Source organism: Pelophylax lessonae, assembly GCF_965119305.1.
Source record: "Pelophylax lessonae genome assembly, chromosome: 1".
In the NCBI taxonomy this organism is placed as follows: domain Eukaryota; kingdom Metazoa; phylum Chordata; class Amphibia; order Anura; family Ranidae; genus Pelophylax; species Pelophylax lessonae.
This window is the reverse complement of record NC_138768.1, coordinates 209,514,521-209,538,048: the sequence shown is the minus strand read 5'-3', so window position 1 is coordinate 209,538,048 and position 23,528 is coordinate 209,514,521. Positions and strand designations below refer to the sequence as shown.

The window sequence follows — 23,528 nt, the reverse complement described above, 5'->3', positions numbered from 1 at the left end:
GTACTAATGTATGCTTTTATGGAATGTAAGATGTCCCAATCAAACTTTACTATTCTTTTTTTCTCAGCAGAGTACCTCAAAGTTCTTAAAGTTATTGTAAACAATCACCTTGAAAAACAACTTATTCAGTTTAAAATAGAAATGAAATGCAAAACATTTTTTTTGTATAGATATAAAAAAAAGCATTATAAATACCTTTTTTCCCTTTTTTATAAGTGAAGAGCTAGGGGAGGAGAAGCAGCAGCACACTGAGCTTCCCAGTGAAAGGCTGTGTAGCAGGGGCATATCAGGACAAGTCTGATCATTGGAGGAGAGCAGGCTGAGTTCCCAGCACAGCTAGAGAACTGACCACAGTGTGCTCTCCTGCTTAGTGTAGTCAGTTTTTAATATGAAAAGCTAGAGGACTAACACCAGGGATTTCACACAAAGGAAGCAATACATAGAAAACAGGATACTTTCTCATGCAAGTATATGGTACAGCAGGAACATATCAGGCAGAGACGTAACTAGAACCTTCAGGGCCCTGGTGCAAGAAACCATGAAGGGACCCCTGGCGCCCTGGGGCCCTTTACTCTAGTTGCGGGGCCCTTTATTACGGTCCCGCAGCGGGACCCTTTCACAAGTTCTGCAGTGGGCCCCCTTCCTGCCATCTTGGGGCCTCCCCACGGTGGTGGAATGCCAGGGCCCTGTCGCAAGTGTGACCTTTGCGATCCTGGAAGTTCACCCACTGGTGTCAGTAGTTTTTTTTTTGGTATTTTAATTGTATTATTTTTATAATTGTATTTAATTTTTTTACAATGTCACTGACTATGACTCTGTCCATTCAGAAAAGGAAGCAGCTTGTAAATTACATATTTACCAACCCCTTCCTGGTTCTCTATTGTGACACATCCCCTGCAGCAGCCGGCAGGAGAGGGAAGGGAGCATTCTGAAGGGGGGGGGCAGCACAGAAGGGGGGGGGGGGACCAGGGGAGCACACAGGGGCCCAGAGACAGCAGAACACAAGTATACTGGATAGGAGAAGTGGCGGAGCAGCGTACAGAGGAACCAATCTCCTCCATTTTCCTCCTGCAGCTACAGAAGGAAAAAAGGAGGACAGTGATTTCTCTACATGCTGCCCCCGCCGCCCCTCCTATTCAGGTGTACAGGGGAGCCACATGGGCCCCCTTGAGCATGGGGCCCGGTTGCGATTGCAACCCCTGCAACCCCTGTAGTTACGCCCCTGATATCAGGAATATGAAGTGTTGGCTTAACAAACGCTTTAACATGTTATATAGGCTTTTAAATGTAAATTAAACAAATAAATATATAAAATTAAACCGACACAATTATTGTTTCCTTCTGCTGTTATAAGACTAAGTGACTGCTCAGAAATTTCCTCCAGTTGCTATGCATTTTTGTTTTTCAGTTAAAAAGTATTGCCATTAGTTTATATGTAGTATGCAAACTGAATACTAGATTTTGAGCAGCAGAACCTAGTGCCAGTAAAAGGCTTCCCGTCCTCATCTGTGTACCTGTGAGGGAGAGGGGAACTGTGCAAGTCTATGTACCAGGGAGGGAGAGGAGAGCAGTGTAGGTCTATGTAGCTGGGCGGGGGGGGGGGGGGGGGGGAGGAGAGCAGGGTGGTGCTATGTATCAGGGGGAGAGGAGAGCTGTGTGGGTCTATGTATCAAGGAGGGAGAGGAGAGCATTGTGGGTGGAGAGGAGAGCAGTGTAAGTCTATGTATTGGGGGGAGGAGAGCTGTGTGAGTCTATGTATCGGGGGGAAGAGGAGAGCAGTGTGATTCTATGTAGCGGGGCGGGGGGGGGGGGGGTAGAGCAGCGTGAGTCTATGTTTCGGGGGGGGGGGGGGGAGTAGAGTAGTGTGGGTCTATGTATCAGGGGGAGAGGAGAGTTTGAGCATTGTGGTTCCATAAAATGGGCAGGAAGAGGTGAGTAGTCATGATAGATTTTAAATGTCAATGATGGAGGGCTGTTGACAGTAGAGAGCAGTAGGCATCTATGTATGTACCAGTAAATTAAAAGACAGAAGAGGCTTCTGCAATTGGGTTTTCACATAATCGCACTACTGTGGAGTACAAAATGATATGCAGACAGGTTCAGTGTCATCTATTATTATTATTATACAGGATTTATATAGCGCCAACAGTTTGCACAGCACTTTACAATATGAGGGCAGACAATACAGTTTCAATACAATTCAATACAGGAGAAATTAGAGGGCCCTGCTCGTTAGAGCTTACAATCTAGAAGGGAGGGTAAAGTGAAACAAAAGGCAATAACTGTGGGGGATGAGCTGATGGAGAAAATGGAAGTAGAGTTGTAAGGTGTGGGTAGAATAGGCTTCTAGGAACTAGTCTTGCATTGCATGAAGTTGCACTATACCTAATGTGATGGAGAGAATATGATCACCCAAGACTGCTCTCCCTGAGTAAATAGAATTGATCTATGTAGTCTTACTCTGCATTTACGTATTCTTGGATATATGGTAAATACATAGTTACATAGTTAGTGAGGTTGATAAAAGACATCAGTCCATCCAGTTCAACCTATGATGTGTGTGTGTTTACTGTTTACCGCACATTGTATACCCCTGTATGTTGTGGTCTTTAAGGTGCCCATCTAATAGTTTTTTGAAACTATCAATGCTCCCCGCTGATACCACTGCTTGTGGAAGAGAATTCCACATCCTTACTGCTCTTACAGTGAAGAACCCCCTACATATTTTAAGGTTAAACCGCCTTTCCTCTAGTTTTCCGGTTATGACTTGTAAAGAGCATGTGCTTTGAGCTCGTAGTCACCAACAATTTGGTGAACACACTGCACAAGGTCAGGATGTCGTATTTACCATCCACCCTGAAGCCTGTGTAGCGGTACCCCTGTAGGAGCTGCTGGCTTTAACTGGTTCCCCCCCAAACAGCACAAATACCACCAGTCACCCAAGAAACAGTCCATACATCCTGGCTCCATTAAACAGTTTGGGGGTTGTCTTTTTGTAGTTTATTGTTAGAATAACTTGTAACTGAAGAGAGGTTGGAGCATGGGATGCTCAAAAAAAAGCTCCTCAGTAGCCAGTAATCAGAGGACAGTATTCTAGCAGTAGTGGTATTAGTTAACAGTGAACAGTCCGAAGCCCCACTGCTGTGGAACATGGCACCAATTTGGGCATCTGGTTACCCTGTGTCAGTGCGCAACATTCGGTACTGAGTGCATTATACAACACTCAGCCTCAAGTATCAACATAAAGTCACTACTCACAAGTCCCAAGGACAGATGCCTCCTTCCAGCTTCATCCAGATACAACCCAGTGAGTGAGATGATGATGCCTCTCAGGACCAGGTCCCTTTTTGTGGTGTGGTTTTGCAGTCAGCTCCCAGCAAAGTCCATTTGAGCCTATGATCCTAGCACCTCTAAAGCCTCCTTGAGCCATTGTTGAGTGCATGGGCTGCCTGTCAGCAGCAGCCCTGCACCTCTGGAACCCTCCTGGGGTGAAGGAACCCTCCTATCTAGTCTGCGACTATTTATCCACACTCCAGCCCCCTTTTGGAAATTTTGCCCTCCAGAGATTAGCTGGAACCTGATAAATATTCAGGTTTGATGATTTGAATCTCCCACCCTATGCTCTGGAAGCTTTTTCTAGAGGCAGGGGGAAGCAATAAAACTCCCAGCATGTGAAACTCTAAACAGGCCAGACCAAACAGATACTGCTTCTTTGATTAGAGTAGCCAAAAGCCAGATTTGCCTAGCACTTACTCTAGGAGGGTGCTACATCTGTGAATGCAACCTATATTTATGTATGCAAACTATAACCTTACTAAAGTAAGCTGGACCAAAGTAATTATGCAATAAAATAAGTTGAAGATTATTTTACTGTCCTAAAGTAAATGGAAATCTGACTGCTTGCCATGGGTTACCGCAGGTCACACGCTCTTCATTACATCATTAACCACTTCTGGACTGGAAGGTTTTTCCACCTTAACCGCTTGCCGACCGCCGCAAGTAGATATACTGCGGCGGTCAGCCCCTCACAGGCAAAGTGACGTAATAAACGTCACTAGCCTGTGAGGCTCTGGGGAGCGAGCGCGCGCCGCCGGAGGCGCGCTCCCGCACGGTCACGGACCCCCCCGCGCGTGTGACCGGCGGACCCGATGTCCGCCGGTCACTCTGCGATCGTCGGGGGAGAGGGAGAAATGCAGGCAGCTTGTGTAAACAAGCTGCCTGTCATTCTCCCCTGTGTAGAAACACCGATCATACGGTTCTACTATGTAGGACCGTTGATCAGTGTTCCTACAGCTCAAGCCACAGCCAATCACAGTTAGAATCACGCCCCTAGGGACATACACAGCCCCTCCCTCTCAAATAAAGTTAACCCCTTCACTGCCAGTGTAATTTTACAATAACAGTGCATATATATAGCACTGATTACTGTAGAAATGTCACTGGTAACCCCAAAAGTGTCAAAAATGTCAGTCAAGGGTTCGATCTGTCCGCCGCAATGTCGCAGTACCGCAAAAAAAAATCGCAGATCGCCGCCATTACACGTTAAAAAAAAATAACAAAAATGACAAAAATCTTTCCCTTTGTTAGTAAACACGATAACTTTTGCGCAAACCAATCAAAATACGCTTTTTGCGATTTTCTTTACCAAACATATGTAGCATAAAACAAATTGGCCGAAAATGTTAAAAAAGTTTGATTTTTACTTTTTTTTTTTTGGGGAATTTCATATAAAAAAATTTGAAAAATATTGTTATTTTTGCAAAATTGACGCTCTTTTTTTGTTTATAGCGCGTGATCAAAAAATCGCACAGGTGATCAAATACCACCAAAAGAAAGCTCTGTTTGTGGGAAAAAAAGGACGTCAAATTCGTTTAGGTACAGCGTCGCACGACCGCGCAATTGTCCGTTAAAGTCACGCAGTGCCGAATCGCAAAATACACCCTGGTCTTTTAGCAGCCAAATCCTCCGGGGCTTAAGTGGTTAATGACCAGGCCATGCGTTACTTTAACTGACAATTGCGCGGTTGTGCGATGCTGTACCCAAATAAAATCAGTGTCCTTTTTTCCCACAAATAGAGCTTTCTTTTGGTGGTATTTGATCACCTGTGCGATTTTTATTTTTTTGCACTATAAACAAGAAAAGAGCGACAATTCTGAAAAAAAAAAAAAAAAAAACCAATATTTTTTACTTTCTGCTATATAACATTTTCAATATAAAAAATGAAAAATCTAATTTTTTCATAATTTTAGGCCAATATGTATTCTGCTACATATTTTTGGTTGGTGTGCATTTTCATTTATTTATTTAAATAAATATACTAGTAATGGCAGCTGGAGTGAATGAAGGAAAATGCTATGTGAATGGCTGTGCAGCAGTGGGGACCACGGACATCGGCGACTCCTATGGGGGTAGTGCTACATTAGCTTTGATAAACTAGGGAATGGAAAATACTTCTGTCTGGTTTTCTTTTGCTGTCTGTGTTCCAAGGGACAGATATACATTCATTTCCTGTCCTGGAAACATAATAGGAAATGTGTCTAAAATAAGGAAAAACTTCTCTTAGACAGTGGTCATCTCAGCAGTTGTCTCATTGGAAGATGTCCTTTTATTTCTTCACAGCAGGAATTTAGAGGAAATCTCTCCAAAGTAAGAAAAATAAAATCTTAGACAGTAGTCACTGGAACAGGGGTACATTTCCCCTCTAATTCTTGACAACTCAAAGTTTTGATTTCTTGACACTTCCAGTACAAGTGACAGTGGCCATCAAATTGGAGTGAAAAATCACCCCAGCAGAGGACACAGCAAAAAAAAAAAAAAAAAAAAGAAACATACAGAGGTTTGAATCCATCACAGCTCTATCCAATAGAAGTAGCAAAAACATATTTGCTTAATAATGCTATGGGTTTTAGGTCTTGTTTCTTCAGAATAGATTTATGAAAGTTACTCTAGCTCAGGTAGTAACAAGCTTCATTCCCCACAGCCCTAAAACGTTGAAATGTAAAGGAAAAGAACTGGATAATGTCTTCACAATTCGAACTCCAGAAGATGCCAACAGAGTGGTGAAGCTGGCAAGTAACAGGAATGTTGTAATTGTGGGAGCATCTTTCTTAGGTGAGTTGTCCTATGGCTAACCATTATGTTTGTACAGTATGTAGAGTATTATAGCTATAGACATTCTAATTTAAATTCACTTTACAGTGTTTAATATTGCATACTATATTGTATAAGGCTCGATTTACACTTGTGCGATTTTGTCATGTGACTTTGGACATCAAAGTTGCATTACACGTCACACCCCCTTCTTTTCAATGGCATCCATTCAAATTGCTACAACCTAAAGTTGCAGCGACTTGGAAAAGGTGCCTGCACTACTTTGGTGTGACTTTTGATGTGACTTAGATCCATTTAGTGCAAAGCTGGGTCAAAATTGTACCAAATGTCGCATCAAAGTCGCACTCCAAAGTCGCACTGGAAATTGTGTAACTTTGGAGATGCACTAATGTGACCGGAGCCTTAATAGATTAGAAGAAAATCCTTAAACAGGTAAGTGGACCTGGGAATGTCACACTTGGAGTATGACATTGACAGCTTTAGGTTTGCTTTTGTTTACTTTTCTCATGTAAAATACCTGACAATTGGTCCTTGGACTTTCATTCCACCTGTTAGACATTACTATACTTGGGTACCACTTGTCCAAGATCTTTTTTAAATATATCATCCATATGAATGCATGTCTATGTACTTCCTTGCTGTATGCTATCCTGCTATATGCTAATATGTTCATTTTCAGAACTGTGCAATGTCCCTTCTCTATTTTTTCCCCTGTTTTGCTCTTCTTTTGTTTTTGTCATACAATAAATCTATTAAAAAAAATACAAATTCTTTTTATATATAACATTGCTACATTGTAACTCTTCCTGATACTGAAGAAGCTGTTCTGTGAATGTGAATTTTGAAAGGAGCAAAAAGAACTTTTCAAGCCCCTTTAAGGTCGGTTTCACATTAGCTGCGGCAACGACTTGCAGCAGGGGTCCGATGCATCCTTGTTGCCTGAATTCAGACCTGAAACGGAGCCAAAGACGCACACGACCCTTTTCCAGTGGAGACCACGTTTGCCCCAGAGCTGTGTGAACCGGCTCCATTGAATGCCAGTCACACTCTCCTGTCAAGCGAATAGGATGCGGTAAAACCCACATCCAATTCGCATAAGTGTGAACCCAGCCTAACTCACCGGGTTGAGGAAACAACTATTATACAATAGCACAGGAAATTACTGATACTAAGTACCCAGTAGCAGTGCTATAAAAAAAAAAAAAAAAAAACAGGCCCCAAACCAGGTAGTAAACGCAAACCTAAAGAGAAGCTCCAGGATTCTTCAGAAAAAATACTAAAAGTCAGCAGCTACAAATACTGTAGTTGCTGACTTTTAATATTAGGACATGTATCTGTCCACGAATCCAGCAGTGTCTTCGCCCCAGCCGATTTTTCAATCAGCTCTCAGGTGCTGCTGCCGCTATAACTTGTAAGGGAAACTGGCAGTGAAGCCCTACTGCATTGAGATGGGGGCATTGAAGAGATGGGGGCCTGAACTTCTGGGGACCTCGCCATGGCAAAGTCACCCAGAAGTGGGAGTGGGTACATGTAAAAACCAGTGCAGTGCTGGAACTATACTTCCAGAGCGTATCTATGGTGGTGATGCTAGTCCTAGACCGACTGGGTATTCACTGACTAAAAGAAAAGGGAATGGTAGAGGAGGGGGCAGGGAAACAAAGGGGACTTGCAGGATAACTATTATGGGGGTTGGGGGGGGGGGGGGGTCAGTCATTTGAGTTATTCTTCTTCCAGCTAATGTCATCTTTGACTACCTGGGAAGGCCCTCACCTCTTATTTGGGAAAGGTCACAGTAATATTTGGGAACGCCAGCTGTGGTGACTCTAACGATTTCAGCTCCTGTTGTCCCTTGGCACAGTGCTCTGTCCCTTGAAACAGAGCTTGTACTCCTTCTGGATTTAGCTGTGTCCAACTCTCTGTACAGACATCTGAACCATAAGGCCTTCTAGAGAGAGTATCGATACCTCTGTTTCTGACTTCAAGGCAATACTTTAGGTTGAATCAGAACCTGTACAGTGCAGCCAACTTTGCCGTGGTGAGCCCATAAATAAGTGAGTTGTTATCGGTCTTGACCAGTGTTGCCAACCGCCAGTATTTTTACTGGCAGCCAGTAAAAAATGGGTACTTTTCTCCTGCCAGTAAATGCCAGTGACCTGAAAAGGTTGCCAGTAAAAGAGTATGGCTGTGACACTCATCTCGGTACTGCGCATGCTCAGCTCCAGTTCAGAGCCAGCAAAGACCATGCAAGTGCCTGCTACAGTGTGTTCTGGTGGGTCTGGTGGAGGCAGTGTGCGAGCATGTCATGTGTGGTCATGTTGCAAAGTAGCCGAGCAGAGCTGCTGGAGCCACATGTACGGGTCTGCAGGATGGAAGCAAGGCCAGCAAGGAGTGGGACTGTCAGTGCTGTTTGGACTGGAGTAGACTGAAGGGACCACCTGGGTGGAGAGAGACTGTCACTGTGACTCAGCAGGGGGCGTGTCCTGTCAGTGAGGTGTCATCATAATCTGTGCTCCTGCACACTGCTGTCAGTGTGAGAGTAAATTTTTTTGCGTGTGCACTGGCCCATTCTAATTTCCTGCCCTCCAAAATCCTGTTTCTGAGCTACTTACTTACTTTATCTAAAATAAAATAAGAAATGTGTTTTTTGCCTTAATGTGTACCTTAAATTACATTGCTAATTGCATATTGTACTTGTTTGTAGCCTAAATACTGACATTTGCACTTAAAACTGTAAATTTGTAACTTTTGGAAATGGCAGTAGAAATTTGGCTGTGCCAGTAAATTTTGTGTGTTGTGTCAGTAAATTTCAATCTGGCAACACTGGTCTTGACCATGAAGTCTGCACCATACAGTAGTCCTTAAACTTGTCTACTCCCACTCAATTTGAGGCCAGAAACTCTAAGTTGTGAGAGGGGTAGTTTATTTCGGTAGGTGTCAGTCTCTGCTAGCATCGACATATGATTCATATGATTTAGAGGGGTCAGCATAGGCAACAATCAGAGCATTGGACAGACCTCTCTTCAGGTGGCGAAATGCGTGCTCACACTGATCTGTCCACTGGTCCTGAATAGATTCTCAAGGCTTTCTAATTCTTTTAATTGGCTTATTTGGCTTCGGCGCATCCACATGTTCCTCCTCATTCTTCAGCAACCTAAGGGGTCAGGCTATTTTATCGAACAAATCTTCAGTAGTAGGAACAGAACCTCATAAATTACCTTACTTCAGTGACATTATTTGGTCTAGGCCAGAAGTGACAGCTTCTAACTTTTTAGGGTCAGTGCCTCTGCAGAGACAACATGCCCCAGATAGGTGACTTAGTGTTGATAGAATTGACATTTCTCTAATGACAATTCTTCATGGAGTCTCTGCAGTAACTTTTCCAGTCACTCTTCGTGTTCCTCAAGGATTCTTTTGAAGACAATGATATCATCAATATACTCCAGCACCTCAATCAAGTTCAAGTACCCTACAGTAAGTTCTATTAGTTGTTGAAAGGTTGCAGGAGCTCCTGACAGTCCTTGGGGCATTCTGTTCACTTTGAAAAACCCAGTGGACAGATGAAGGCATTCTTCTCCCTGTCTTCTGGGTGTATGGGAATTCGGTAATTCAGTAAATTCAGATCTAAAACACTGAACCACTTCGCCACTGATAGGCAATGCAGAGTGTCTTGATGGTGTTTTGGCAAGGAAGTGATGTATTGGTCAGGAATTCTCCTGATGATTGTTTGATAATCAATGCACATTCTGAGGGAGCTATTCTTCTTCTTTCACACCACTATAGGGGAGGTATAAGGGTTTCACGACTCGCGTATAATCCCTGTCCACTTCAACTCAGCTAGTTGCTCTAGAAAATCCTCCAGGTCACCCAATGGGACTCGCTTAGCTCTCTCCCTGAAAGGTTTTTCTTCATGAAGTTGAATTCTGTGTTGGGCACTCTGAGCACAGCCCATGTCGTTGTCATTTTTCAAGAACATCTGTCATTTTTAAAGTCTTCCTTTGACCCTCTTATTCCAGCCGGGCCATATTGGGGAATTTTCAAAATTGAACCTGTCTTCTGATATTTTGTCTTTGCCCCCCCCCCACAAGATCAAATGGTGCCATTGGAGTGTATTCACCTGCCTGAGCAGCAATTGAGGTCTTAATTTGGCTGGGAGATCAGTAATGTTTCAAACACTGACAGGGATTTCTCCAGTGCCCTGGTTGGCACTACCTCAAGAATAAGCTCAACCCCAGTATCTTCTCTCCAAGAGTCGACTTCGAGGACAACAAAGGGCCCGTGCTGGTCCGAAGTTAACTTGACAGTGGCTCGCAAGCAAGCAATTTCTGTGTTGCAGTACTCTTTCTTTCAGAGCCAAGTCTCCAGAGCTTCCCTGCACCTTCCACGGGGGCTCCTTCAGGGCACCATTAATAGAGTTTGATTGATGACTTCATAGCTATGGGAGTGAGTCCCATGATCAGTGTTTGTCCCTATCTATAAAGAGTTCTAGGAGGGTGAGAACACACAACTGCTAAGGTATCAAATGTCTCTGTTTTCCCAACTGCAGAGGGGCCGAATGTCTGTCTAATTGGGAGATACCCATTATATGCGTTCCAATATCCCAAATCTTCCAACTTCTGTCAGGGTATGTGTTTCAGATACATTTTGTAAAAGTCTTGATACAGTAACTTCACTTGTGTCCCACTGTACAGCAGTACTTTGTTGTAGACCCTCTATTCTTGAATTGGGACTATATGTAGGGCCCACCAACTGATCAGGAAACTCGTCTGGATGCTTCTCTTCTTGCTCTGCATGTAAGTCTATGGGCTTGCTTGGCTTTAGCTGCCCCTCTTTCTGGCTGAAGGAGAATGTTGAAGCATAACATCAGTATCTCAGTAGTGGGAGAGAAGAATAAAAGGCAAAGTCTCCTACTTCATATTGCTGTAGCCCAGCACCTGGCTACATTCATGAGTGATTAAATCACCTGCTAAAAATGCTTAAAGCCCAAGTTTAGCTTAAATGAAAATCATACAAACCAGCACAAGGGGCATAACTCACAGTTAGTATGATGTGCCCCTTGTGCTGATTTTTCTTTTTTTAGGATAAATGTTCCTCTGTCCTACTCCCCACCCACAATTCTGATACTATAATCTTGTAGCGTGGTGGGGGTTATACAATAAATAAAGGGCTGTTAGCATTGCAGATCTGGCAGGGAAGGGCAGGCACAGTCAAATTCTCTTGATGAGAGCACCAGAAGATTACAAGGAGGATGGGGGGTTTTTAGCAGCCGATTTATGACAGCTGATATTATTAAAGTACGATGTGCCCCTTGTGCAGATTTTTCCAATTTTAGAGGAAATCCTCCTCCGTCTTACCCCCCATCCTCCTTGTAATCTTCCGGTGCTCTCATCAAGAGAATTTGACTGTGCCCACCCTTCCCTGCCAGATCTGCCATCCTGATAGCCCTTTATTGTATAACCCCCTGTGACGCTACACGATTATAGTATCAGGGGTGTGGGTGAGGAGTGGGACAGAGGAAGATTTATCCTAAAAGAAGAAGAACCAGCACAAGGGACACATACTACCTGTAAGTTATGGCCCTTGTGCTGATTTTTATGTTTTTGATTATAACTAAACTTTACAAAACTGATAGTTTAATATTATTATTTTTTTTTTTTTTGGCGGGTGTAGCATGCCAATTGTCCATAATAAGTTAATGGAGAGTGTTGGTGATTCTGTATGAACCCCCTTCATCATAGACATAAACTGAATCTGCTGATAGAAAATTTTTCCATCCTGCTCCTTTGAATTTTCTTTGCATTTATGTGAAATTACTGTCAAAAATGAACACCAAGGAGATGTGGTGCAGGGCCCCCCGAAACATGCCAAATTGCTAATTAGATTTATATTTATGGCAGTAAGGATAGTGATTGCAAGGTCGTGGAAGTCGGCTGCCATACCCTTTGAATTGCTTAAGGCAAAATTATCTTGTAAAATTATTAATGAGTGCCTCTCGGCCATACTTACAGATAAAGTGAAACTTTTTTAAAAGGCTTGGAGCCCGTGGATTACGAATCTGGAGGGGAACCCTCGAGCTGGACAGTTGTAGGCCACATCGGGGAGCCTACATTGAGCGTGTTGGGTACCATCAGATACTTTCCTGCATATGCTCTACTTATATCCGACCTGAAATAATTTTCCTCATTCAGCAATCTCAAACATTTCCGCATTATTTCCCTTCTCTTTGTTTCTTTTACTTTCCTTTCTTTCTCTCTGTGTCTCGGTTGGTCTTTCCAACCCACCTTTTTTGATGTTCCCTTAGGGATTTCACTTCTTTTTAAAGACTACACACAAGAAAAAGCCTTTGAGTTGATGGGTTGGGGTCAATAGGGGATTTACCTGCATTGTTTACTAATGTTTACCTCAGTTGAAGTCCACCCAACTCATGTATGTTTCTTCAGAGCTACTGATGGTATTCAGTTATATGATTGATTTTGTTAATTTGTCACATTGTCTGAACAATATTGATCATTTGTTTTTTATGTTGAAAAATTAAATAAAAACATTGAAACGAAAAATTAACATCAATTTGACCCTACTAACCCATTAAAATTCTACTTGTGTACAACATATAGAAATCTAATAGTCAAATATCTGAGTTAAGAAAACTGAAATTTGAATGGTTGCTATGGATTATAGTACTTTGAACATTATTGTTGAATAAGTCTGTTGATGTCAGTTTATGGTTTAGTTGTTATTGTAACTTTTACACATATTATTTAATAGGGATGGAAGTGGCAGGCTACCTGTGTGAAAAAGCTCACTCTGTGTCTGTGGTGGAATTGGAGAACATTCCCTTTAAGAAGTTTCTAGGAGAAAAAGTTGGACTTGCAATCATGAAGGTAATAATCGTATAGGTAGAAATACCAATATGGTAGGGGACTGTCAATGAAGAGTGCTACATGTAAAAGTGAATGCAGTAATCATTGTAATTCATTTCCTGTGCTTGAAACAACACATCTTGTGAAGTACCTTTCAGCAACCAATTAGACTTAAAGAAGAGCTCCACCCAAAAGGGGAAGTTCCACTTTAAGGCCTCCTCACCCATTCCTGTTTGTGAAATCGAGCTTTTGGGGAGGAGGGGTGGAGCAGGTACCCGATTTTGACAGATACCCGCTTGCACTTCCGCTCTGACTGCCTAGGCATTCAGAAGTGGAAGTTCTCCTCCCTCCTGCAGTCTTCTAGGACACGTGATGTGGGATCATTCACAGTGTGCAGCAGCACTCACGCATTGGCAGTTGGCACTCGGCTGTGAAACCACAAGCTGTCACAGCCAGGGGACCATAGTTAAGATGCTGGCGCTGGGGAGAGAGGACGCAGGGTGAAAACGGTGGCTGGGCTGAGCACAGAACTGGATCGTGGGACAGGTGAGTGACTGTTAATTAAAAGTCAGCAGCAACAGTTTTTACACATAAGACTGGAGTCCCTCTTTAATTGCAGTGGGAAATGGCAGTTGAAGAATTTAATGTGGAGCAACACAGTCAATTTCCATCTCAAGCCTCCTGGCAAATGAGGCTTAATCTGTGTGTTGTTCCAGGACACCCCACCTCCAAAGACTTGGCAGATGTTGGTATTTACATTCTGCATATCATTATAATATATATAATTTTCACTGCCATAATCCCAGCTTTCCTATTAACTGCTGACTTTGATAACCAAAGAAGTGCAATGTGGGTTGGTCCATCCATCAAATATTTAGAGCCAGAGTTCAGGTAAACATGGTTCTAGCTATCTATCTTTGTTTGTTAGACTGCATAATGAACCCAGGAAAGAAACAGGTTTGGCCGCTGCAATTTGTGGCCTGTTCAACACTTGCTGTAAGCATGGAGGAAACGGTGGTTGTGACAAAACAGGCCTGGACTGTTAAACAAGTAAATCTGGCACCCGACAAATGGGTTAAAGTATTTTCAGCTTTTGTAAGCTGTGGAGGTGATGGGGAAAAGGGAACAGCCATTTTAGTTATAAACAGAAATAAAATATTTTCTACAAAATATTTGTAATGAAGCTGATTATCTAACATCCTGTATTTCTTGTTTTTGAGACAACTAGTTTCACACCAGTTGCCAAGCCCTTCATTTGCAAGATTGCCATCTCAAGTCTTTGAAGATTTGTTCAAGTACCAAACTGGAAGTCACACATCTATGTGAATAGCCGTCCGCATACCAAAAGACTCCAAAAGACTCCAAAATGTCACCACATGGGACTTCAAAAGAAATTAGTTAGCTAGGTTCCACCCACGTTAGACTGTATAAATTGTACTAGACAACCCTTAGTTAGTAGAGCAGCCATTTTTGAAACAATACTCTGTATTGCTTGTTGCTCTCCCTGCATGCTTGTAAAATAAATTTTTTTCTCTTTTAAATTCGGCCTCAGCAGTCAACGTTACTGAAACCCCTTGAGTTTTGGGGTTTCCCTATCAATTGGTCCTTCTTGAGCCGGAAAGGGACGTTCTTCAGACATCGCTAAAGACACGGAACAGGACAGCACAACTTGGAAATTCACTTCTGCCGGCAAAGGTAAGCTCACTTTAGCTTACTGTGATTTCTCCTTGTGCTGTGCTTTTCTGTAAGTCGATGTTGTAGGAACAATACCCTTCCCAAGAACCTTGGCTGTTGAATTGTTTATTATTTTTTTTTTCTCTTCTTTTCCATACTGTGTTCTTATTTTTATACTGTCCTTTGCATGAGTGTGTTCTGCTGAATGATTTGCCCTATTTCAGGAGCAATGTGTGGTTAGGTAGGATTTCTGCAGTTCCTGCGATCGGGAGACCGACCAGGTCAGGAATCGGGTCTTCGGACTCAAGATCATTCATAACGTGTGATTGATAAAGTACTATATGTGGTGGGGCCCTGGTTTATTGCCAAGGGTGATGGGCTGCTTAAAAAACAGCACTGCTTGAAACATTAGTACTAGCATGATTGAAAAAACTGTCTTCCCGTTCTCTTCTGCGTGATTCTTCATAAAATCACACAATAAGCAGGAGAACTGTCTTCTTCTATTTCACAACAGTGCCTATAAACTGAAGTGGAAGACTTTTTAGGGAAGAATTACTATCAGGTTATATACTCTCTCTCTCTCACAGGTTCTAAAATTTGTCCTATTATACTGCACCATTTATTGGAATATGTTATGTTGTGTGTCCTGCATATGAGTGGTTGATCTCTGAAAAAGGAGTGCTTTTTACATTCTTGAACTATTTTAATCTGTATAACACCCTGATTAATCTGTGGGCCTGTCAATCTGTGTGGCTGATTTATGCTTTATAGTCTGGTATAGATCCTGGGCAAGGATTGGGGCCAGATATAGAAGTTCCTGCTATTACCTAGGTACTTTTGTGTCTGTGTGACTTGGAGACCTGGTAATAGGCTAATTCTTCAGGAAGTCTCATCACCGTGTGAGATGGGGAATTGTACCACCGCGTACACCTCAAATGAGGATCTGTGTGATCCCACTGCTAAACCTTCCTGGACCGCCAAAGATTTTATGATATATAACTTTGGAGCAGGAACGGTCCGTTCCCTGAAGAAATGGAACCAAGGCACACAAGGGTTTGTACCTCTAGAAGGGAAGCTTGACCCCAAGTTCTGGGAAGAATGTAAAAAGTACTATCCAAGTACTTTCAAAACAAGAAAAGACAGGCAGGCACTAGATAAATGGATAAATGCAAGTGAACAGTGTGAAAACATGATGAAGAAGAGATTCAGGGAAACTTATTGTCCTGTGAGAAAGTTATATGAATACAGTTGTGAAGAACCTGATAACAATATTGCTGAGATGACTGTAAGCAGATTATACCCTACATTACCACCCCCACCTACGTATGGTGATCAAAAGGAAACAAACAGTTCCAATAGGCATAATTCATTTGCACCCCCACCCCCCCAGGCTGAAACAACAATAGGTGCAGATGCTACTATGCCATTACCAGAGGGTTTCTCTGCCATTCTAACTTCCTCCCCCTCTGGAAGGCCTGTAATAACACAACAGCCTCCCATGTCCCCTATTTCACCCAATCAATCAAATTTTTGGGGGCCTGTGAGAACCCAAACAATAACAGCAACTGATGGGGCAAGGACTTTTGTCACCTGGCATGTCCCCTTTACTAACTCTGATCTACAGATAATTATAGAAACCATGCCTGACCCTAAAAGGAATCCACACGCTTTCACAAAAAAGATGAAAACATTACAAATTGCTTATCAGTGTTCAGCATATGATATGTACAGAATTTGTAGTGCATGCCTGGGTGCCCAAATCACTAATCAAATTATTAATAGCAGTGGCAGTCTTAAAGAGCCTACACCAGATACGGATGTGAAAGAGGGTGAGACATGGATTAACACCTTCTGTACTCAGGTAGAAAAACAATACAAAGGGGGAGACTGGGCTGGTCTATTACAGACAACCCAGGGTGCAAATGAAACTTGTGACATGTTCTTTCAAAGAATGAGTGAGCATGTTGCCGCATGTTGTCAGAATGCAAATGAGGAAGTGATTGATGGAATCCTTAGAAGTGCTTTGATGAGTGGATTTAACATAAAGGTGAGTAACAGAATAAAGATGGTAAGACCAGAATGGAGGACAATGGGGTCCTTTGCTATAATGGATTTAGCTAGGAACATAGAAAGAGATATAGAGGATAAGGAGAAAACCAGACCACAGAAGGTAATGTATGTAGGTCCTAATGGTAAATTTTTACGTGAAAATAGAGGTCAGAAAAATAAGGGAAAACATTTTAAGTCAGGAAAACATGATCCCTCCAATGTAACCTGTTACAGATGTAGGAAAAGGGGGCATTATGCTAAAAATTGCAGGAATGATGAAGCTAAACATCAAACTGATCCAGAACTAGAACAGAGGGAGTCTTCTAACTTGGGTAGTTATTGACAAGAAGGCCAACCAGTGTCTAATGAAGGCTTTGAGAATGTGATGTGTGCTCTCAAAAATAATGGTAACATTCAAGATGCTTTTATACCCCTTACTTTTTCTAATTTTCAAAATATAAACCTAGACTGTTTGGTTGACACTGGGGCGGCCAGAAGTGTTCTGAAAGCAGAAAAAATACCTTCTAGTATATTGTCAGGAAAAATTATTAATGGTATTGGACTAGGAGGAGTTCCATGCCCACTACAAGAAACAAAGCCTGTTAAACTAAAATTAGGAAATCAAACAGAGATCATTACTAGTCTTTTAGTGTCCTCATCCACTCCTGAAAATCTTCTAGGGGCTGATGTGTTGTCACAAATACAAGCCTGCATTCAGTACACACCTGAAGGAATCAAAGTAACTACTCCCCTATCCGATGAGGTGTTAAATCAAGCTTCTGCTGCCATATTACTGGCTAAATGTGCAGATGCAGCTGACATACCTGACTTGAGTCAAGTACCTGAAACTCTGTGGGCAATTGACCAGTACGATGTTGGATTATTGAATGTGACACCTGTACATGTCAAACTAAAGGAAGGAGCCCACCTCCCACGTAAGCCCCAGTATCCACTGAATCCACAACAGATTGAAGGGATACAATTACAACTTGAAAAATATCTGTTAAAGGATGTAGTTGCCAAATGTACTTCCCCTGCAAATACTCCTCTATTTCCAGTTAAAAAGAAGGGTGAACCAGGACAACCACCTGTATACCGGTTGGTACATGATTTACGGGAGGTAAATAAGTTAATAGAAGAAGATACTCCTATTGTTCCAAATCCGCACACTCTGCTGACTCAAATTCCTCCCACAGCTACTTGTTTTTCTGTTATTGATTTGGCTAATGCATATTTTTCTGTTCCCATTAGCATAGAGTGTCAGCATTATTTTGCATTTACCATGGCTGGGCAACAGTATACATGGAAGAGGCTCCCCCAGGGTATGGTAAGCTCCCCCTCAGAATATAATGCTGCATTATCCCAAATCCTATCTCAGTGGAAACCAAAGCACAGTGACACAGTCCTACTTCAGTATGTTGATGACCTTCTTCTGTGTTGTAGGGTTCAGTCCACTTGCAAAGAAGAAACCATTAGCCTACTGGTGTTTCTGGCACAGACAGGGAACAAGGCCTCTAAGCAGAAACTTCAGTTTTGTCAAGACAAAGTTATTTTTCTTGGTCATTGTATTTCTGCAGGCAGCAAGCACCTGACAGCCCAGCGTGCACAGCTGATTAGAGACTACCCCCTGCCGAGGAATAACAGACAGTTGAGAGCCTTTCTGGGACTAGTGGGATATTGCAGAGACTGGATTCCCAATGCGTCACAGTTAATGGCTCCACTGTATGCACTTACAGCAGGTGAGAGGTTTACCTTTGAAAAAACTCATCAGGAAGCCATGCAACAGCTACAATTGGCAGTTTCCACTGCACCTGCACTGGCACTACCTGATTACCAAAAAGTTTTTTTCCTCTATTGCCATGAACTAAATGGCCAGGCATCAGGGGTTCTCACTCAGAAGCACGGGGGTAAGCAAAGGCCTGTGGCCTATGTCTCTTGTATATTAGACCCTGTTATCAAAGGCTCCCCAAGCTGTGTCAGATCGGTTGCAGCTGCTGCCTTACTGATGGACAAGGTTGCAGACATTGTGCTAGGACATAGCCTAATTTTGATGGTTCCACACTCGGTTAAAGAAATTCTCAACAGGGTCCAGACTAAACATTTGTCTTCTGCCAGACTTACTAAATATGAGGTGGCATTACTGACCCCACCTAATCTCACAATTCAAAGGTGCAAAGTCTTAAACCCAGCCACCCTACTTCCTCAACAAACTACATCTGAATCAGACCATAATTGCATGGAACTGGTTTCATCAGAAACTACTGGTCTCTCACATGTCACTGATGTGCCTTTGCAAAACCCTGATCTTATACTGTTTGTTGATGGTTCAAGGTTTCACACTGAGGATGGTAAGCCACATACGGGATATGCAGTAGTATCTTTGTCTGAGGTTATTTTTCAGGAAGCTTTACCACCGACCATGTCGGCTCAGGAGGCTGAGCTCTGTGCCCTCACAAAAGCCTGTGAATATGCTGCTGACCAAACAGCCAACATCTATACAGACTCAAGGTATGCATTTGGGGTCGCACATGATTATGGTCCAATTTGGAAATCAAGAAATTTCCTTACCTCCGCAGGTAAGCCCATAAAACATTCACAACGTGTCCAAAGCTTATTGGCAGCCCTTTTGCTACCAAAACATGTGGGCATTATAAAAATTCAAGCACATACCAAAGATACCTCAGAGGAAGCAAAAGGAAATGCTTGTGCTGACAAAGCAGCAAAACAAGCTGCTCTGTTAGATGTCACAAACATTTCCTTGCACACAGTATGCTTCCCAAAGACACCTATTTCTCTAGATGTCTTGACAAAATTGCAGGCCCAGGCATCCTCCCAAGAGAAGAATGCCTGGAGCCGATGTGGTGCCACTCTATACGACGATTTGTGGAAAGATGAGTTAGGGAAATTATGTCTTCCCCACGTCCTGTTTCCTATGTTAGTGTCTACACTACATTCCCAAGCTCATCTTTCCAAGGGGAGTATGCAAGATGTTATACAAAAAAATTGGATAGCTCCAGGTATAACAACAGCAATCACCAAACACACTCAGCAATGTATGACGTGTGCTAAGCATAATCCAGGCACCTTAGTTAAAACACCTGTAAAATCACTTCCAAAAACTGAATACCCATTCCAAAGGTTGCAAATAGATTATATTCAGTTGCCAAAAACAGGAATATATGAGTTTGCTCTCATTTGTGTTGACATGTTTTCAGGTTGGCCTGAAGCCTGGCCAGTGGCAAAAGCTACAGCAAAAGCTACAGCCAAGAAACTTTTATCTGAAATAATCTGCAGGTATGGGGTCCCAGAAACTGTAGAAAGTGACCAAGGTACACATTTTACAGGTGAAATCATGCAGACTATTTTGTCCTATCTAGGAATAGAACAGGCTTTTCATACACCTTACCACCCAGAAAGCAGTGGAAAGGTTGAAAGACTGAATGGCATCATAAAAAACAGACTTGCCAAAATTTGTGAAGAATCAGGTAAACCTTGGACAGAATGCTTGCCTATTGTATTATACTCAGTAAGAACAACACCTCAGAGGAAAACTAACTTAAGTCCATATGAAATATTGTTTGGCTCTGTTCCAAAAACAGGATTATATTTTCCTCAGCAGATGCAGGCTCAGTTTGCAGATCTTACTGGATATGTGGCAGCACTGAACAAGCAATTGATTAAGACTCATGAAAGAGTGTTTTCTTCAATTCCAGATCCAAACTCAGATCCAGGAGCTCATACTATAAACCCAGGAGATTGGGTGGTGGTAAAGAAACACGTGCGAAAAGGACTTGAACCCAGATACGAGGGGCCTTTTCAGGTGCAACTAGTGACACATACAGCAGTGAAACTCCAATCCAAAGACTCCTGGATACATGCTAGCCATTGCAAAAAGGTCATAGAGCCTGCAGAATGAAGGTGGTATTACTCTTATGCTTTGTTACACCATTAATCTTTGCTTTGCATGTTGATCAAAATCATTATTTTACCTTACTTAATGTAACTGCCTTTATGTTGAACAAGACCAACTGTTGGATTTGTGGGGCACACATAGAGCATGGTAAGCAAGGCTATCCGCTGACTACAACTCCATTTTATTGGGATAATGAGACAAATGAGTTTAACATTAGTATTAGAGATGTATGCAAAGCCAATTTTTCTATTGAACAGTATAGATTAACACTCCAATATCCAGGTAAAGGGAAATACTGCTATAGGAAAATAGACGAGAGCAAATTTTTGCCGGGGAGTAATACTATCATCACAATTAGAGGAAAAAACAAAACTATTATAATTCCTGATAAAAATACTACTGTGTATCAACTAGGGCATAGCAAATGTCAATATGAATTGAAGAATTGTACTAATGCATCATCTAACCGTCAGTGTGTGAAAATCAATCAAGAAGAAATATATTACACTGTTAATTGGACTTGTATGAATGAGCCCGTCGAGGCGTGGATGGAAAATGGTAATGTCAAAGTAAACGTATATGATCGTTTTCAGTGTCTGAACATTAGTAATAACCAGACTCAGAAAGATATTGTGTTCCAGGCCTATTTAATGCTGAAATATTATGAGTGCACAATACTCCCCTTAAACTTGTTCTTTATATGTGGAAGTAATGCTTACCGATTTATCCCCAAATACTTTCAAGGCACCTGTTATTTAGGATATGTTCTTCCACAAGTAACCTATTTTAAGCACCTCCCAACAGGAAGCTCCCAAAGGTACTCTAGAAAACGTAGAGAAGTAACTGTCAGCAATCATCTCCTTAAAGGGACTGATGGAGTCTGGGAAGACGGATATGTACCAGACCATTTTGATATTAGTGAGGGGGATAGATTAGCTGCCACAATGCTTCCCATGTATGGTCAAGCCAAATCTATACAAATGATTAGGAGACTGGCACGAATAATGGAAAAAATTGTGAACGAAACCACAGAAACACTTAGCCTCTTAAATGAAGAACAAAAACAGCTTCGGATAGTGGCTCTACAAAATAGAATGGCCCTTGATTACTTGTTAGCCGAACAGGGGGGAGTATGTGCATTAATTAATGACACCTGTTGTACATATATACCTGACTATAGTATTAATATAACTGACCACCTCAACAAGGTAAAAGAAGCTGTGGCAGCCTTAAGAAGAAGGCCTAAGTCCATGCTTGATGGTATTTCTGATAGCATCAAGGGCTGGTTTAATAACCTTTTTGGTAATTTGGGAAAATTGTTTTCTGATATTCTGTATTCTATTGGAACTGTCCTCCTCTATGTCATGGGTTTCCTCTTGGCAATATATGTTTTTTATTATTGTCTCAAAATGTGTATTACTAAATTATTTAGATGTGCTACTAAACCAGCTTCTAATCCAAGGTTTGTTCCTTCTTCCTCATATCAACACCTCCAGGGTCCACATCTGGGTAAGCCATACGTGGCTTTAGCAGTTACCAAAGGTAACTGTGATGTGAGATCACCACACAGGGACAGCAGAGGGGAAACCGCTACACTGTGAATGGTGACCCACCCAACTGTTCACTACAGCTAGTGTGTGGATTGCTTGATATAGCAGTGATATGTTTCCACAACTCTATTTTAGGAAGGGACAGATTTTGTGGCAATATATTGCCATCAGGAGGCAGATTGATGGGGAAAAGGGAACAGCCATTTTAGTTATAAACAGAAATAAAATATTTTCTACAAAATATTTGTAATGAAGCTGATTATCTAACATCCTGTATTTCTTGTTTTTGAGACAACTAGTTTCACACCAGTTGCCAAGCCCTTCATTTGCAAGATTGCCATCTCAAGTCTTTGAAGATTTGTTCAAGTACCAAACTGGAAGTCACACATCTATGTGAATAGCCGTCCGCATACCAAAAGACTCCAAAAGACTCCAAAATGTCACCACATGGGACTTCAAAAGAAATTAGTTAGCTAGGTTCCACCCACGTTAGACTGTATAAATTGTACTAGACAACCCTTAGTTAGTAGAGCAGCCATTTTTGAAACAATACTCTGTATTGCTTGTTGCTCTCCCTGCATGCTTGTAAAATAAATTTTTTTCTCTTTTAAATTCGGCCTCAGCAGTCAACGTTACTGAAACCCCTTGAGTTTTGGGGTTTCCCTATCAGAGGCTACTCTTTTTTATTCACTCCCCAACACCCCATCCTCACTCTTTTAAAGTCTATTCACACAGAACTAATATTTCAGCTTTGGATAAGTTTTGATAAGTTGGAAATGAATCTGGTCTTTGACATCTATATGAGACTTTAGTGATAGGTTATCAAATCTGCTCACCCAGCATGTCCCCTAACAAGTGATTTTGATTACTTTACTGTGTGATATTTTTTTTTTTTTAACATTATGAAACATGCAGCAGCAGTACTAAGACTCCCTCTTTTGTAGTAACTTAAAGCAGTTGTATACCCCAACAAAACAAAAACCTGCAAGACAATGCGTCGCATACCAGCACATTATGAAATACCTACCTTAGAACAAAGCCCCCAGTCACTGCTGACATGTTCCCCTGGTGTTTCTTCCAGGTTTGTGGGCTTCGGGGCTGTGCCGCGATGACATCACTCCCGCGCATGCACATGGGAGCCCTCGGTTTCGGCAAGAAGCTCTGAAGTTCCAGCACGATACGCCAGTTCTTCAGAGCGCATGCACCGCTGACGTCAGCGGCTGCATGCAGGGTGAATATCTCCTAAACGGTGAAGGTTTAGAAGATATTCATTTCACCTACAGATACGCCTTATTATAGGCTTACCTGTAGGTAAAAATAAGAAAAGCAGGGTATACAACTGCTTTAACTAAGGATAACAAATACACTATAAAT

General features: G+C 42.1%; 2 protein-coding genes across 3 annotated transcripts in view; both read left to right on the top strand.

The window, feature by feature from the left end:
• AIFM3 (AIF family member 3) overlaps positions 1 to 23,528 on the top strand; it is a 123,690-nt gene that overhangs the window by 55,024 nt on the left and 45,138 nt on the right. For both annotated transcript variants that reach the window (XM_082273371.1, XM_082273370.1), the window contains exons 11-12: positions 5,981 to 6,111; positions 12,874 to 12,989. In XM_082273371.1, the coding sequence (XP_082129497.1) occupies positions 5,981 to 6,111; positions 12,874 to 12,989 (247 nt within the window). The remainder of the gene's footprint in view (positions 1 to 5,980; positions 6,112 to 12,873; positions 12,990 to 23,528) is intronic.
• LOC309567879 (syncytin-2-like) lies at positions 20,611 to 22,284 on the top strand. Its single transcript, XM_082273390.1, has one exon. It carries the CDS (start codon positions 20,703 to 20,705, stop codon positions 22,203 to 22,205), a length of 1,503 nt encoding a protein of 500 aa, XP_082129516.1. The 5' UTR covers positions 20,611 to 20,702; the 3' UTR covers positions 22,206 to 22,284.

Excerpts from the sequence above, each read along its gene's own strand:
- LOC309567879 (XM_082273390.1), top strand. The coding sequence starts at position 20,703 with ATGTTGAACAAGACCAACTGTTGGATTTGTGGGGCACACATAGAGCAT.